This window comes from Myzus persicae, unplaced genomic scaffold (genome assembly GCF_001856785.1).
Source record: "Myzus persicae strain clone G006 unplaced genomic scaffold, MPER_G0061.0, whole genome shotgun sequence".
In the NCBI taxonomy this organism is placed as follows: Eukaryota; Metazoa; Arthropoda; class Insecta; order Hemiptera; family Aphididae; genus Myzus; species Myzus persicae.
Window position 1 is genome coordinate 303,122 of NW_019101686.1, and position 16,682 is coordinate 319,803.

General features: G+C 32.3%; 2 protein-coding genes across 6 annotated transcripts in view; one reads left to right on the plus strand and one right to left on the minus strand.

The window, feature by feature from the left end:
* Positions 1-16,682, plus strand: part of LOC111030128 — a 113,642-nt gene that overhangs the window by 11,672 nt on the left and 85,288 nt on the right. The window lies entirely within an intron of this gene.
* LOC111030127 (facilitated trehalose transporter Tret1-like) lies at positions 246-7,383 on the minus strand. 2 transcript variants are annotated; one of them, XM_022309488.1, is made up of 8 exons: positions 7,068-7,383; positions 3,796-3,922; positions 3,675-3,715; positions 3,480-3,618; positions 2,397-2,782; positions 1,989-2,333; positions 1,116-1,387; positions 246-1,027 (listed from the first exon to the last, which is right to left on the minus strand). In XM_022309488.1, the coding sequence occupies exons 2-8, from the start codon at positions 3,851-3,853 to the stop codon at positions 766-768; spliced, it is 1,503 nt and encodes a 500-aa protein (XP_022165180.1). In that variant the 5' UTR covers positions 3,854-3,922; positions 7,068-7,383; the 3' UTR covers positions 246-765. The 2 variants fall into 2 exon arrangements, with proteins under 2 accessions (XP_022165180.1, XP_022165179.1); XM_022309487.1 differs by having other exon boundaries at positions 766-1,027; positions 6,981-7,383.

Below are 16,682 nucleotides of genomic sequence, written 5' to 3' on the forward strand. Positions count from 1 at the left end.
ATGATTGAAGCAATATCCAAAATTAAATTATAGTACAAAATTATATTGTAATTATTCATCATTTATATATTGGCTTCAGAAAAATGAGTAACAATACTAATTAATATATGGTTCATTAAAATGTTCTTACGTCACCACAATCAAAACTATATATTTCCAGTATAAACAATTCATTAATTTGTATTGATAACAAGTTTGTCCTGAAATGGCCGAGTTTTGTATATTTCACTAGTAAAGAAGTGGAAGAAGTTGATAATAGTTTATTATATAACATTAATATGTGGTTGGTTTCAACATTAAATAAGACGATTGCTTTTGTTAAAAAAATTGTGTACAAACTTCATTAAATAGAAGGTGAAACATATTATGTTTTAACAACAGTCGCTTTCAAAAATAATAACAATCACAAGTTTTAACATGGAATATTATGTAACGTATAATAAATTAAAATATAAACGAGTGTTAACATTTAATAAAAGTAGTGTTCAAACACAAATCAAGGAATTTGAATTATTTTACATATCAGAATAGTTAACGAGTTCTTACTCGTCGCATATTGTTGTGTTCATGAAACATGTATTTATAGAATCTGATGTATTAATATAATATAACAATACAAATCCCATAAAAAAAACATTGTAACTGTCACTCACAATAATGGCACAATCAGAATGTAATAATTCAAATTTGTAAATACATCCTTGGACAGGTAACTTTTTAATACTAACTGTTTATGTACAATTATAAAAATAAATATGTATATCATCATACGGCCCGGGGTAACAGCTCGGTAGAAGTTTGCTCGTTTTTGGGTACGAAAAATTCCTCAATTTCCATAAAAGTTTTGTTCTCGGTCTCCGGCATATTTCTGTAGAGGTAAACGAACCCAACAAAACTGAAAGCTGCCATCATGAAGAAGGTATTGTTTAAGCCCAAAGTGTTTTCGACGCTTAAATACACTTTAGTCGCCGAAAATGTTAGGATGTAAAAAATTGCAGTGGTCAGACTAGATGCGAATCCTTTGGCTCTACACAAAAATTCATGTTAGTGTACAATATCACGTTACTATGGGGTAAAAAAAATGGAAATAGTATGTATAGGTGTATGTATATTACTCGTTAGGATATATCTCGCTGACCAACGTCCAAGGAACTGTCAACATGCCCATAGCTCCAGAGAACATGATGATCGAATAGAGCACCATTGGCACGTAGGCGTCGGGGCTAATCAATTTATAATTATTGATACACACGAAGTATACAGCAAACATGAATATTGCCAGCGTGTTTATGCACAACGTCGATAAAGTCAACATTCGTTTTCCCAATTTCCGCACCGTTAAAGTGAGTCCCACGCTCCCGGCCAATTGCATAAATCCAAAAAGTACCTTGAATAATATTATGAGGTAAAAAATATAGTATTATATTAAAACTATAATTTTTTTTTTTATTTTGTTTTTATAAAAAAAAAACTATTTAATAAATGTACGTTACGAGTTCGCTAAACAATACATTCAAAATGTATTTAATTGATACTCAATTTTTTACCAAACTCCACTTTAAAAGTTTATTTGAAATACCAAAAAGTGGTATTTAAATGTATGTAAATATGTATATATATTTTTTGATATTTATATTGTTACCTATTTAAAAATGCATCCATGCATCATTTTTTAGGCATGCGTAAAATTATAAATAATAAACAGTAATAATTCTATAGAATAATATTTTGTCATTTTTAACATTTAAATTAACGCATTTACACGATAATTTTAATATTGAATTTGAAATCACTATTCAATGCACAATAATATTAATAAAAATAACAAATTAAATGCATAACCCGACAATAAAAATATGTTAGCTATATAAATAGTTATAACAATTATTTAATACTTGACACTAAAAGTGTTCAACAAAACATTTTATACCAATAAAGTGTTTAAAAAGTTTACAATACTGAAGTTAGCCATTTAAATATATACTCACTAAAGATATGCTGTGGGTATCTTTCACTCCCGATTCGTACATTAATTTGACAATATAAGGTCGGCAGGGCGTCAAACACGAAATCAACGTGAATATATAGTAAATGGTGGCCAATCTCAGGGGTCTATACACAGAAGGGCTCTTGATCCACGACAACGAAGAAAACAGTCCTTTCGAATCTCTTATCGTTTTTGATTGGTCGACAGACGTCTTGTAATAAAACATCAATTCTTGGTACTCGGTGGCGACGACGCAAGGGTCTACCCATCCTCTCAGCCAACATATTGCGTCCATGGCCTTCTCGTTTCTGCCTTTGGACAGCAACCAAATCGGGCTCTCCGGTATCTATGCACGAGAATATGGAATGAATAATCGACGAAATTGACAGAAAAAGCAACAAAAACTCACAAATGCCACGAATGTCAGACACATGACCGGACATAGGGCGCTCATCGCGGCCACAGTTTTCCAGTGGAAAACATAACTCAGCCCGAAGCTGGACAAGACGCCGATCAGACATGCCATGTTTATCACACATGCCATGATTCCCCGGAGTCTGGGTTCACAAATCTCTCCAATATACGAGTACGCCGGGCCGTCGTTAAAGCCCAAGCCCAAACCCATCGTTAGGGTCGACCAGTACAACATGGTAACCGAGTTAGCGTACCACAACAGTATCCAGCCAAATATGCTGGGAACGCAAGCCAGAACCACGCAAGACTTCTTTCCGAAGTGTTTCTGCGCGTACCCGGACATGCAACTCCCGATCGGTTGACACAAATAGAGTATACTCCCTGAAAACGTATATTATTACAATAATTTATCTTCTGTAATGTTATTGAGAGTAGCGAAGGGAATCGTTCTAAAATAATATGTGACATTGAAGCTTTGAAGAGAAGAAAAAATGTTGGTGAATTTATAGTTGCCGGTATGTAGCAAAAAATGTATTCATTGAATCTGATAAAAGCACTTTGTGTGTGTATAGTGTCTAGATATGTGGTATATGTATTTATGAAACAGGAATGCGGTGATTTTTGTCGATGATATAGTTTATCAACAAACGCAATAAAATGCAAAAAAAACATTGTGTCCATCATATTATTTTTAATACCGTATTTAAGTAGCAAAACAAAATCAATACCGATAAAATACTAATATAATGATTTATAGAATAAAATATAATTGTTTTCAAAATACGTTTTATATGCTGTAAAAGGTCAACACTCGACAAACGTTTGCTGTATTATGAGGAATAGTCAATTTTAACTAACACACTTTTTGTACACATAACTGTAACATGTTATTGTTCAATAAATAATACGAAATTATTACTACAGTGACACCTCTAAATAGGGAACAACTTCAAATAGTGGATGATTTTTGTTTTTGAACAAACTAAACCCTCTGAATAGCAGTCAACATTTCAGTGAGCGAGAGTGTCCGGTATTTAGAGGTTTAACTGTATTGAGTTAGATCGTGATGTGCTCTTACCGTACCAAGACGACTCCGAATCAGACAGCAAAAATTCGGCTTTTGGATTTTTGTAAAGTGAACCGATTACTACCGTAGCCATCGCCAACTCCATTCCTACGTTTACCAGTAATAAACTCTGAACAATCGTAGCCAGTAGCTGCAAAACAACTTATTATTATGAGCTTTGGATGAATTAAAAATGTCTATCCTTACCTGAGCGATGGTAGCCTTTCTGCCATACGTGACTTTTGTTTCTAAAACATAACGTACCTACTATGAATCCTATTCGATTATAAAGTAGTAAGAATAAATGTGTAGAATATTGTTTACATACCCAAGTCGTTTCCGCATCGTATGTCGGTAACTGCGTGGGGCAAGGGGTATTGTCCCATTCTAGTAAGGTCTCGACCTTCTCCTGACTTATAACACTAGTCGGGTTGGAATAAGTATGCTGTCAATGACTAAGACACAAATTCAAAATGTACAAATTATGATTGATTTTTGACTGAAAGTAGATATAGCCAGCTGGTATCAGGTTTAAGGGATCTGAACTATTGATATTAATTATTATATTATTAAGATTATTACTGTCATTTATAACACATCACGAATTGATTATTTATCATACAATTGTTGTTTATAACTATTATTAGTATTCATTGTTTTCAAAAGATAAATGTACAATTATAACATTATAATTTACTTCAACTATTGATTATTTATAAAAAGTTCTGTGGGTTTGTGGGTTGTGAGTAATATGGTTGATTCATCCATATTATAATGAAATCTAATCAACTGTTAAATATTAAAAATAACGAAATGTAATTGCATAAGCTCACAGAGAAAGTAAAAACACAATATATGCAGGAACATAATATACATTATTTATTTTATACTGTTTATAATGAATTATCACAGAAAGATTGCGCATTGGTAATGAGCAATAATTATAGTATCACAATGACTTTTATCATGTTATTCGTGGAAATATTATTTAAATGCAAAAGATAATGATTTAATATTAAATTGATATCATTTAAAGTTCGAAACAAGATTGTTCAAATATAATGATATCTTATTGATAGGCTCACCGGGAACAGTAATAATTGTGAATAATTAGCACTTTATACGAGTCACGGCGTACAAAGTTAAACAAAAAAACAGAAGTTGTATATTATTTAAAAATAAATATTATTTATGATAATATTAGATATCTAACTCTTTCCTCGATATTCAAGATCGATCTTGATATTGTAATGCAACATTATTATTCCATATTATGCTTGTAATATGGCAGAATTTAAATGACGGACACTTTAGAAAAAGTGGTTCAATAATAAATAATAATAGCATCTAGATAATTATAGCACTAGTCAAATATTGTTTGTTACAATTGCCCAATTACGGTTAAAATCGTCAAAACCCAAAAACACGTGTAATGCAAAACATTGATACGCCACTCAGGACCCGGATGTTGATGATTTAAATTTAGTTAGCATTTTTACATTTTTTTTATACATTTTTCAATAACTTGTACACAAAAAAAAATTTGGAATTATAAAATATAAAATACATAATATCCATAATTTATTTTATAGTCAGCTATATTCACCTAAACATTCAATATTTGAATAGTATGTCTTGGAATCAATGACAAAAGATTTATAAATTATTATTTGTTCTATTAGACAAAAGCAAACTTGAACTCCAACTTTGAATCAAGATGTTCAATAAATTTAGTGGTCAAACAATATTATTTAGTTTGACGTCTTTATTCTATAATTATTTAACAGTTAACATATTTAATATTTGGTAAATGAAAAACAAATTATTTATGAATAATTTCAATTTAAGTATTTTTTCAAATATTTATCCAAATCGAGAGGCTTTCATGGGCTTTTACTTTTATTTCTTATTTTATTAGATCAAAAACACATTAAAAAAAAAACATATTTATTATATATATATGGTATAATGTAATTCAATAATATTACTTATAAAATATTTATAACACCCTCAGGTTCCAACAAACGGTGGTGACAATTCAAATAGTTCGGAGTGGACAATACTCATTAATGAAAATGATAAAAATCGATTTTAAATTTCCATAATTTTTCAAGTACCTACCCACATATCTACCAGGCGATCTACCACATAGTCGCTATATTTTTTTCACACCAAACTTTGTGCAACGGTTTAGTAAAATATATTATATACTTTTATACGGTATTCTCGTTATCGCGTCCGTAATAATAATTATATATACCGAGAGCCGCATCGTCGTCGTCGGCGAAACGGTCCCGGAGCGACCGAGGCTCCGTCTCACTTAAAATAAATGAAAATCCCTCAACGCTCCTTATTAATTACACCGGCTATGTGCACGCCCTTTCGCCACTTCCGCAGTAATTTATGGCTTTCGAGTGGCGGTAAAAAACATTTTTTTTAAAATACCACCGCAGCGTCGAGATCCCGCTGCAGGTAGGCGCGTATTGTACCCATACTATACGTTTAAGAACGCAATAATATTACGTATGGCTTACACACGCGAACTGACGTGGCAAAAACCAACCCGCGCCCCCTACAGCCTCCGTCGTGGTGGAGGGGAGGTGGAGTTCAGAGAATTCGGCGGTTTTCAACCCGACCCCGGAACCGCCGAGACGGCGACAGTTTGAAAACAGTAATATTATAATTTATAATATATTATTATAATAACACTACGCAGGTAGCCGCTGCAGTTCAGCTACGACGATATATCATCGCGTATACGAGCATTACATTATTATAATATTACCTATGATGTATTATATTATATACCTACGTTCAACTCGGTCACGTAGCTGCCTACACAATTTTCTGAGCGTGTATTATAATAATATGTGTAACGCAAACGAATTGGTGTAATATGTAAATCGATTTCGACGAAAATATACACTGGAATACTACGACTGCAGTCTCGAAACGACCTGGTCGCGTAGAATACGAAATAGTCTATTTCAATTTTTTTCTACGTAAGGTTATGCTTAAAGGTATATGTAGTATATACTATGCGTACATTATTATGTATAGCATAAATACATATACTCATAGAGAAAAATTATTCATAAGTCAAAATGTCGTAAGTATGACACGAAGGGGCCCGTGCAAAAACACTATGAATCAATTTTCATAAAAAAGCTCGACTTTGATAATAGTTGATAAAGAAAAAAATTACGAGTATATCTTTGCAAGTATGAAACGCATCCAATAACCTGCAAACGTAGGAAATATAATGTACTTGGAAAGAACATCCAGACAACTCCGAAATGAATACAATTAATGAATAGTACGTTTTGGTCAAAATACAAGAAAGCTTCAAAAATTAAAATTATATCTTTTTTATTTCCTGAAAAGTTTTGAAAAAAACTTTAATTGTCTGGGTTTTGCACTGCCTTCTTTATATTATATTTAATGTATGTCTGTGTGCGTGTATGTGTGCGTAAAAAATGCAATTTAGTCCAAAAATAAAAGTAAAAATCTTACCGATGCATAGGACGAATAATATAACAATATTATGTTTCATATATTAGCTAGCTATTTGAATGAATAAATAAATCACATATAATGTACCTTTAAAGATGTTGGTCGGTGAATGCATAAACGCAGAGCCAGACTTGTTAGCACAAAATACTGCAGCAGTCGATTATCACGTGAACGAATTAATTATGATCTGATATCGACAATAATATTACATCTACTGTCAGGAAATGGAAAAAAACCGCTGTCGCATTACAACTAAATAAATAACAGTATACTGCGATTATCGCAAAACCACAAACTGAGACAATACGTTTTTGGTTTTTCTCGATGCATAGCGTATTACGGTCACAATAAAATGAATTTCACGCAGTATAATATGTCACGCCATTCATCGACTCGACTTATTGACTTAACAACGACCAATTAATTCTATTACGAAAATCGGTCGTGTGGGGCGCGATATGGAACAATAATAATAATAATTACAGTGATATGGGTATTTATGTTGTTAACAATCAATTAACCGACGACTGTGAATAAGATAATATTCGTATACAGAGCGCGTCGGACGTGTCTAATATTATTATTCAGTGTTTTTAAGTGGCGGGAGTGATACGATCTCTATTATGAGCTTTGTACCATGCCACCTTTCGTCTCAGTGACTCTCACCCGGTGACACTACGTATGGATGATAATATTGTGTTTTAATAACATATTATAATATGTTATGGGTCGACCACTATTATTTCTTACATTCGGTATAGGCTACAGTGGTCGCCGTATACGGTTATTAATTTTAATCTCCTGTGTTATTATATACTATAATATAATCGTACAACATTATAATTTGTGAGCGTCCGAGCTGTAATGTCACATGCTAAATTATATGGACAAGATTACAATATTATTTCAAAAACGAAATCACTAGAAATGCTCAATATTGTCACAGCTGAGGTGTGGAAAAGATTATTGGCACGATATAATACATTGTGTTAAAAATTTAAAATATATCATAAAAATCAGTATACGACGTGCGCATATATGTGTATATACTCGTACTTATTGTACATAGAGATGAAGTGATGTAGAGATGTACTACGAGATTAATCTAATTTTAAAATTATCCCGCGTGAAATGTTTAGACACAATGGGTAGAGGTAGCATATTTCCGATCTGAATCGTATTCCGGGTAATGTGTCGTTGCACACGCGTATCGCGAGACATACGAGTGTAGATGGAAAAATACAGATAAATGACGTGGACACCTGTTGCGCTCATTGTCGAAGGATTATTATTATTTCGTTTCCAAATCCCGTGGACCACGACGTGACGAAAGAAATATAGATTTCACGTTGTCGGACGGTGTTACGTTAATGTTATAATACATATTATTATACTATACTGTCGTTATAAGACGTGTACAATACTCGTCTAAAAAATAAGAAGAGACTTAAGGACGGGGACGACACACGCGTGTGTGATAATAATATAATAACAGTGGAGTGTTTACGTCTCTGACGTTTGTCAGTCAGACGTCGGATAAACGGACAACGGCGCAAACGGTCGTGATTACCAGGAAAAGAAAAAAACGAAATTCGTCTCTACTGTTGTTCGTAGCACATGTGTTTTATAGTATTGTTTTCGGATTTCGACGACGAAACGACTGTAAGTACCGGTAAGTACTTATACGCAGAAAAAATTAGTGTCGAGGAACTCGTGGATACAAAATACAACATAATATTATAACAAAATGCAACGGCGGAAATATAAGAAAACTGTTGTACAATTGCGCTATCGAATATCGCTCGTTACGCGTTGTGATAATATATTATCATAATTATTTTATGATACAACAATGTTCACTGCAATTATTTATTATAATAGTATAATAATATATTATGATATGTTGTAGGTATACACGCTCTCACGGTGACGCGTTATTTCCATGCAAGTGTCGTTATTATTAAACAAATAGATACAAAATAATAATAATTTAATTAATATAATATATTATTATACTCTGTTAATATAAATATTGTCATGCGCCGTATGATACCGTCATACCGATAAAAATAAAAGATCTTATAATAGTATTTATACGACTCCGCGTAATATGATATCGGATATAATAATGTATGATCGGGTATATTATAATCTCGGCCCTTATACACGACTTTGCAGCATCATCACGAGGACGAAGTCGACGACCCAATTGCTACCATAATAATATAAGATTATAGATTCTTAACATTATGGTAACATGCACCGTGCAGGGAAGTATTTAGGACTAAGCCTCCGAGGTACATCTGGGTTGGGGAGTTGGGGGGTGCAGTACTTTTATCATGTCATCGATAAAAAATCACAAAAAAACTATTTTATTTTAAATCAAACAAAGGCCTGAAAATATCGTTTTTAAGTAAGTGTATAAATTATAATGTTATGTCCTCACCAAATGTAGAGACACAAAAGAGGCCCGACAAAAACGCAGCATACCGGAACACCTCAACGACGTACTGGGCCCCGACGAAGAATCCATTAAAAATATAATGGTATTTATGAAAGACATTGAATTGTACAATTTAATTTAAATTATTTAAGAACATAATATTATCATTATGTAAAAAAAAAACAAGCCAATGGTGTAGCTATCGAGTCTTTTTTCTTAATAGAAAAAAAAATTATAATGTTGTTGTTTTAAATAAATAGAAAAACCAAATAATTTATTAATATATTATACTATTATTATTATAATTTTTTAACATGCATATGGTTTCGGGCTAGGTACAAATTTTTTTTTGTAACCGATTTTCGCAAGGCCGATTTTCATAACTCTTTGTTTATTCATTGTATTGCCATAGAAACGCAAATCAACAGTTAAAATACATAAAAAAAAATCATGTAGAATGCAACTAGATATTTTCCCATTGTACCTACTATTATAGGTACCCAAAAACATATCTATGATTCCTAAATTTTCCTTGCAAAGGAAAATGTCTAGTGGCATGCTACTTATAATATGTGTATACCTAGTTCTTCTGATCATCACTGTTTAATAATTAAATGTCGGTCTGTATTTTAGTGACTTCCACCTCCTATACCAAAGCTTTATAGGGCCATCAAGTTTTACGCTACCCCCACTGAATTGATAACATGTCTTAATATTGATAGTATAATATGTAAATATATACACGATAGACCGATTTTTTCAGATTTCAAAACGACTCGTACGCGCATCACTCGTATCTGCAGTACTACCCGCCGCAGTACCACCGCAGCCTCCTACGCCGGGTGTATAGTCTCCTTTCATCGAACGCACACCGTCCGATTCGGAATTAATTTAATTTGTAACATAGTATTAACCATTCCGCAGTATAACATTCATATTATTATAGGCATCGTACGAAATATTAATAATGATAAGTCGGCCGGCGACGGAGATCGCCGTCGGAAACGGACACGTGCAGAGTATCATGTGTGTGTGTGTGTGTGACGTGTGTGCGTCCGTGTCGTCGAATGCGGACTGCCGCTTATTATTATTATTATTATTATTATTATTATTATTCCGTCGGATTAGCTCAATCCGGCCGACTCACGGACGTAACGGCTATGGCCTATAAAATATATAATATAATAATAATAATTGGTAGGTTTATACCGCGTCTGCAGCAGCCCTTGGTCCCGCCACTGGTCGTCATCATTACTGCGGTCGCCACTGCCGCGGCAGCCGCCCCCGACTTATATTATAATGTACAATATGCGATTGTATTTTGTGCGCGTGTAAGGTCCCGCTCGCGCCCGCGATTGTTATAATATTATTATTATTATTATTATTATATTATGCGTAATACACATCGTTGTCATTTGCACGGTCCGCCGACGCCACCAGTAGATATCACGTTTTCGCCACGTCTGTCGTCGTTATTTTATTACTATTATTGTTATTACATACGTGTGCGATATATTGTGAGACTTGGACATCACGTACAATGAACCTTTTCACCGGTTACTCACACGCGTATTATATATATATACAATATGTGTATATATGCATTAAACATAATACCTATATACCGTCGTGTATAATGTTATCGTCGTACATATAGCGCGGTACACGTTTTATGCGATTTACCGCTGGTATTAACCAGAAATACCTACCCGGAAATCACACATACGTATAATATATTTATATTTATTATTATAGTTACCTACTTACCGACGTGATTGGCAGCAGTGGCTACACGCAGTGGCGAAAATAGGATTAGCTCTCGTGGTCCGATGCCAGCTGTCGCGTTTGTGCAGACGTACAGTGAGATCACCTTGTCAATATAACGTCCGTAAAAAACCTATCGACCTAACCCGAAATATCGTGTACGTTATAAATACGACAGTGAATCGTTTTATTTTCGAGCGTGTTGCATTTGTTATAGTATGCGAAGCCGATGTCGGCGTGCGTTTTGTTTGTGCAGGATTTAATTTCACGAAGCACCTTTTTGGAGTAGTTAAAAAGCTCAAAAAGTTCATCTCATCTAAACCAAACCATAATGTTGTATTATATTGTACTCAAACGGATAATTTTAATCTTTCCTTATGGCTTTATAACCTTTGTAGTGTAAATTTTTTGGCAAAACTGCAAAATAACAGAATTTATATCTACAGAAAGTGGTTTTAATCAAATCTTGAACACTTTTGTGTACACCATTTTAAAACGTTTTTGAATGTGATTATTTTTTTTGCGCAGCATTGTATACTAATGAGTAATGACTAATAATGGTGAAATGAATAAAAAAAATATAAAAAGTGTTTTTTCTTACCTATCCAAAGAGAAAAAATTCTTTAAAACTAATAGAAAAACTTAGGAATAATTTATAAAAAAAAAAACTATTTTATATTTGTATGTATGTCTGAAGAGTACACAAACCACAGAAACGACGCACAACTCGATATCTGATTTATATACAACAATATTTCTGTTATAGGCTGTAGCCGGAGTAGGTAATGGGTATACCTTATCTATTTAAATAAGTACAATATTATCTTTTTTTTTTATTTACTTCTTTCTTAATCCACAGGAACTTAGAGATTTGTTTATAATGCCAAAATAATTTATTTTTATTTAAATTAAACGATTGACTATGTACTTTGAACTATGAAGTGTATTATTTGCTAAACAAAGTCTATATTATGCTTGATATATGTATTACTTAGCCTAAAGCAAATATTAAATTTGACTTTATTTATTTAGCTTTCAAATATTTCGTTCCAATATAGACATATAATGCGTGTATAGAACTATTAAAATGTCTGTAAAAAAAATTGTAGCTACTACATCAATAAAGTCATGTTTTAATAGTAACATTAATCAAAATATAATCAGTTAATTATCATAAATGTTTCTTTTCATTGGAAAATAAAATCTAATTTTAGAGATAATTGTATACTGGTTGTATCCGGCGGCGGTTTGACTCTTGGAAGTTGGAACCAGGGTATGCCGGGGGATTAATAAATAGGTACTCAAAAAAGAACAATACAAATAAAAATGTAATCTACTATAGAAACATTTTAGAAATTTAGTTCGTCAAGCTTTTGATTTTGGTATTTTTAAATTATAAAATCATCATAAATAGTAATTTACATGGACAATATTGGACGAGTAAGGCGAATAAAGTGAAAAAAGTAACCAGAATACGATTATAGAATTATATAATATATAACCGTTGAATTCAACGGTGACGTCCTCCGCAATCCGCCATATATATTATAGACTAGGTATATAATAATATAATATGTCTATATAATATATTATGATATCTAATCGTCTATAATAAATGATAATATTGATAATCATCTCTTTTTTTTTTGTTATTGTTGTCCAAGCTTAGCAAACTCATCCAATATATACTTCCAACGAAATATATGTAGGACGTAGGTATACTACTATTTAATATAACGAATCGAGTTTTATTTTCAACCGTAGTGACAATATGCGACTGTATAATATTAGAGAATTCATGGCAACAGAATGACATTAGTATATATAGAGTATGGACACGACAAATAGAGATCCGTCTCTAAGATGTAAAAGTTTTGTTTCTCGACTGAGTGCGAGGGGAATGCCAAGGGTATTACGACGAAAGTGTGATTCGTACATAAAGGAAACTCATATACACGAAAAAAAAGTTTTGAACAGTTCAAAGACAGGCTAATGTGGGTCATGTACCTCTGGATAGGGGAAAAGTTATACTGAATAAGGGCACTTGGCATATTATATTCTCATGACGACCGTGACTGTTTTCTTCTTTTATTCGCATTGTACTTTTTAAGCATAAACTTAAAAACAATGAATATAATACGCGCCATTAAAACGTTTAAAGTTGTTCAAACAATAAACATTTGTTGTGCGCATATGCAAGTGTAATACAATAATAAAGTCCCACCGAAAACAATAAATTACTATATAGGTTATGTACCAGCTACTGCTATTATTATTAATGCCATTCACTCATTCATGTTTCGTTTAGATTTTCGGTGACAATGTTGTCAATGTTTTGCTGCTGCAATCGTTTCAGACAAGAAAAAGTTTCAAAAATATATTATAAATTGTATTGTACCTACCTATGTAAAACTTTATTTTGCTTTTAAATACAAATACCGGCACACTAATGCAATGCGCTACTTCTTCGAAATCACTCCGACAAAGTACACAGAAACAGTGATTATTAATCCTGTTCATTCATCCTAGTTCAGCAACATCTAGTGAATAGAACAAAAATAGTAGAAAGAATAATATTTTAAGGACTTTATTTATTTTCTTATAAGTTATAGTGTTATAAATACTACTAACGAGTTGTGTCACAGCCGGGCGCGTGTGCGAGTGCCTTGTACAAGTGACAGCGAATGAGAATAGTGAATAATTTAATTTAATTCAACTGACAACAATATTACAGCACCCGGACAGTGAGGTCATTTCACATTTTGTGGCACGCCTAAGTTAATAATGCTGTAATAATATTTTATACTATACTGACACAGTGACATCATGGTAGTATAGTCCTCAGTTGCTCGGATGTCCAACTCAGTTTAACATAATCACCAAACCTATAGGTATAATATAATATTATAATATTTATAGGTTCATCGTGTCTACCGCCAAGGATTTATTCAAACTTTTTTTCTCTTTATTTGGATTACAGTTTTTTCAGACATCGAGAAGTGCATTAATAATAATATAAGCTCACACACCCTTGAGTTACGTGGGGAGTTCAGTGGTCCGGACTCCCCTTTCGATATTTTTAAAAATAGAACGATTTTAACTGTGAGTATAATCGTTTATTATATTGGCTATATTTGTATTAAGAATGATTTTATATTTTCGTTAAAGCAGGAATAACGAAAAAACATTTTTTATTGGTTTTTATCGGCTCCAATAACGATCATTGCAAACAACCATTGAATGCTGTGGTCTTCTCGCAGGGGTGCAATGCATGTTATTTTCGAGCTTACGTAATAATTTTAAAATTATGCGACATCATATATGATGATTGTATATTATAATACAATAATTAAAAACAAATCGATTGCAGCTTCAGGTTAGTTCGTCTTCGTTACAGAAATATTATGTTATAATACATTATTTATGATTATTTAGAATCATATTTTACGCATAAAACGAAACATTCGCCGATTGTCGACGGTTCGTTACGGCCGCGTCGAAAGTGCCAGAACGTGACTCTTAATATTATTCAGCATGGCGCGCGATGTGTAGACACGATGATTGTTTGAGATTTTAGTGCAAATTACAGACAAACAACCGAAGTGTGATGCATGCAGCAATTTAATGCCATGAAAGTTCGGTAACGGCGAAATTCAATAAACACCATAATAACGGCATAGTAATTTCAGGACGGTATACCTATATGTGCTAAGGCGTAGGCACTTAAAACATTATCAATTTATATTTTATGTTACTCGACTTGTACTTACTTAACTTGTATAATTATATTACGTGTACTAATATAATATATACGTATACGTTGTAGTCAAGTTTCTCGGAAAGGCGTATATACGATTTGAATGAAAGATTGAAAATCGTCTAGTATATAAATATTACACTACTCCTATACCCTCACGCTACTCCACATTGACTTGAAAAATGTTTAACTTAAATGTTTATAGCTCATACAAAATATTATGTCCTTCTCGTGCGTAGGTCATAGGTGCAATGTGTCCGTGTATACTGCAGTGTACATAAATTATTATGATCACATTATTCATTTAGTTCGTTTTGCATAGTTATCAATATTATTTATTATTCCGTGATGTCCCAAAGGTCACTATTTTTTTTTATAGTATTTTATTAATATTATAACGATTGTAAATCGTAATTTTTCGAACGAAAATATAATAATTTTTTAGGCGGGATTAGAACCACTTAAGCTGATCACGGAGTCGGTGTGCTGCCCAAAATGATATTAATATGAATATAATACAACCTATGAATATAATATAATGTATTAAAGTCTTGAAAGTCACCGACGCGACGCAACGTTGTGTATATTTTGTACGTTAGTGCGTACGAGGGATCGAGGCTATTCGATTTATTTTATTTCGTCTCTGCTTATCTCCTCGGGCGGACGTCTTTCTAAAAAGTCTCCTGATTGATAGGCATAGGGAGTTTAAATTTTTATATTCAAACATTCTGTTCGATTAGTGTATTGGTATTATAATATTATGTTTTATATAAAATGTACTTGATATTTCTTTCTAGTAACAGTGTCGACATAGGTACTACGCTCCATGTAGTCATATTGTAATCCAACGATTTACTAGATTATAATATATCTACTATAATATAGCTAGGTATTATAATAGGAATAATAATATTATATTATTTATAGTCATACTATTCCATAATTAGTGTTATATATTATTTAAATTATATATACATACGTCAATAGTGTCGTTATAGGTCGATGATCTTAATACTCGTCTCGTCGCACGAGTGAGCACCGTACAATATACATGATAACCATTAAATGAATAATTAAAATAAAATCAACAACGCCGATCGAGCATAGCATATACCAGTATAAAATATTATTAGTGCCATCGATTAACGCATATAATAATACAATAGTGATAATATTTGATTTACCGTTATAGGCGCATATTATAGTATATCATATTTAATATTACATATTGTACCTTTTACGGTTCGTTTCAAAGCGAAAATGTCCTAAAACATATTAATATTAATTTTGACGACCGCGACTGCATAACATGTATAAATTAAAAAGTGGATTTTATTATAATACAAAAACACAATGTTTATAGACATTTCTTTCACAAAAACCACTAGTTTAAAAATGAGACAAACATATATAGAGAAATAATGTTAAATTATGGTAAAACTATGTTCATTCATAATATCGAAATAATGTGAAGCTCTATGAATTATCACTTGATTTTTAATAATAAAAATTTCTTACGTCTGCGCTCTAAGGTTTTTTTCTATACCTACATTGATTGAAGAAAAAAACAAAACAAAAAAAGAAGGAAAAGAAAATATAGTCTCCCAATTTTTTGTCTACCTAAGTATCCTAACCTATTGTGATACAGCTTATGCCCTATAGGGTATTAGGGTTGAGTTAAAACTTAATAAGTATTAAGTATATACATTATGATTATAACATGTCTATTTGTTATCTA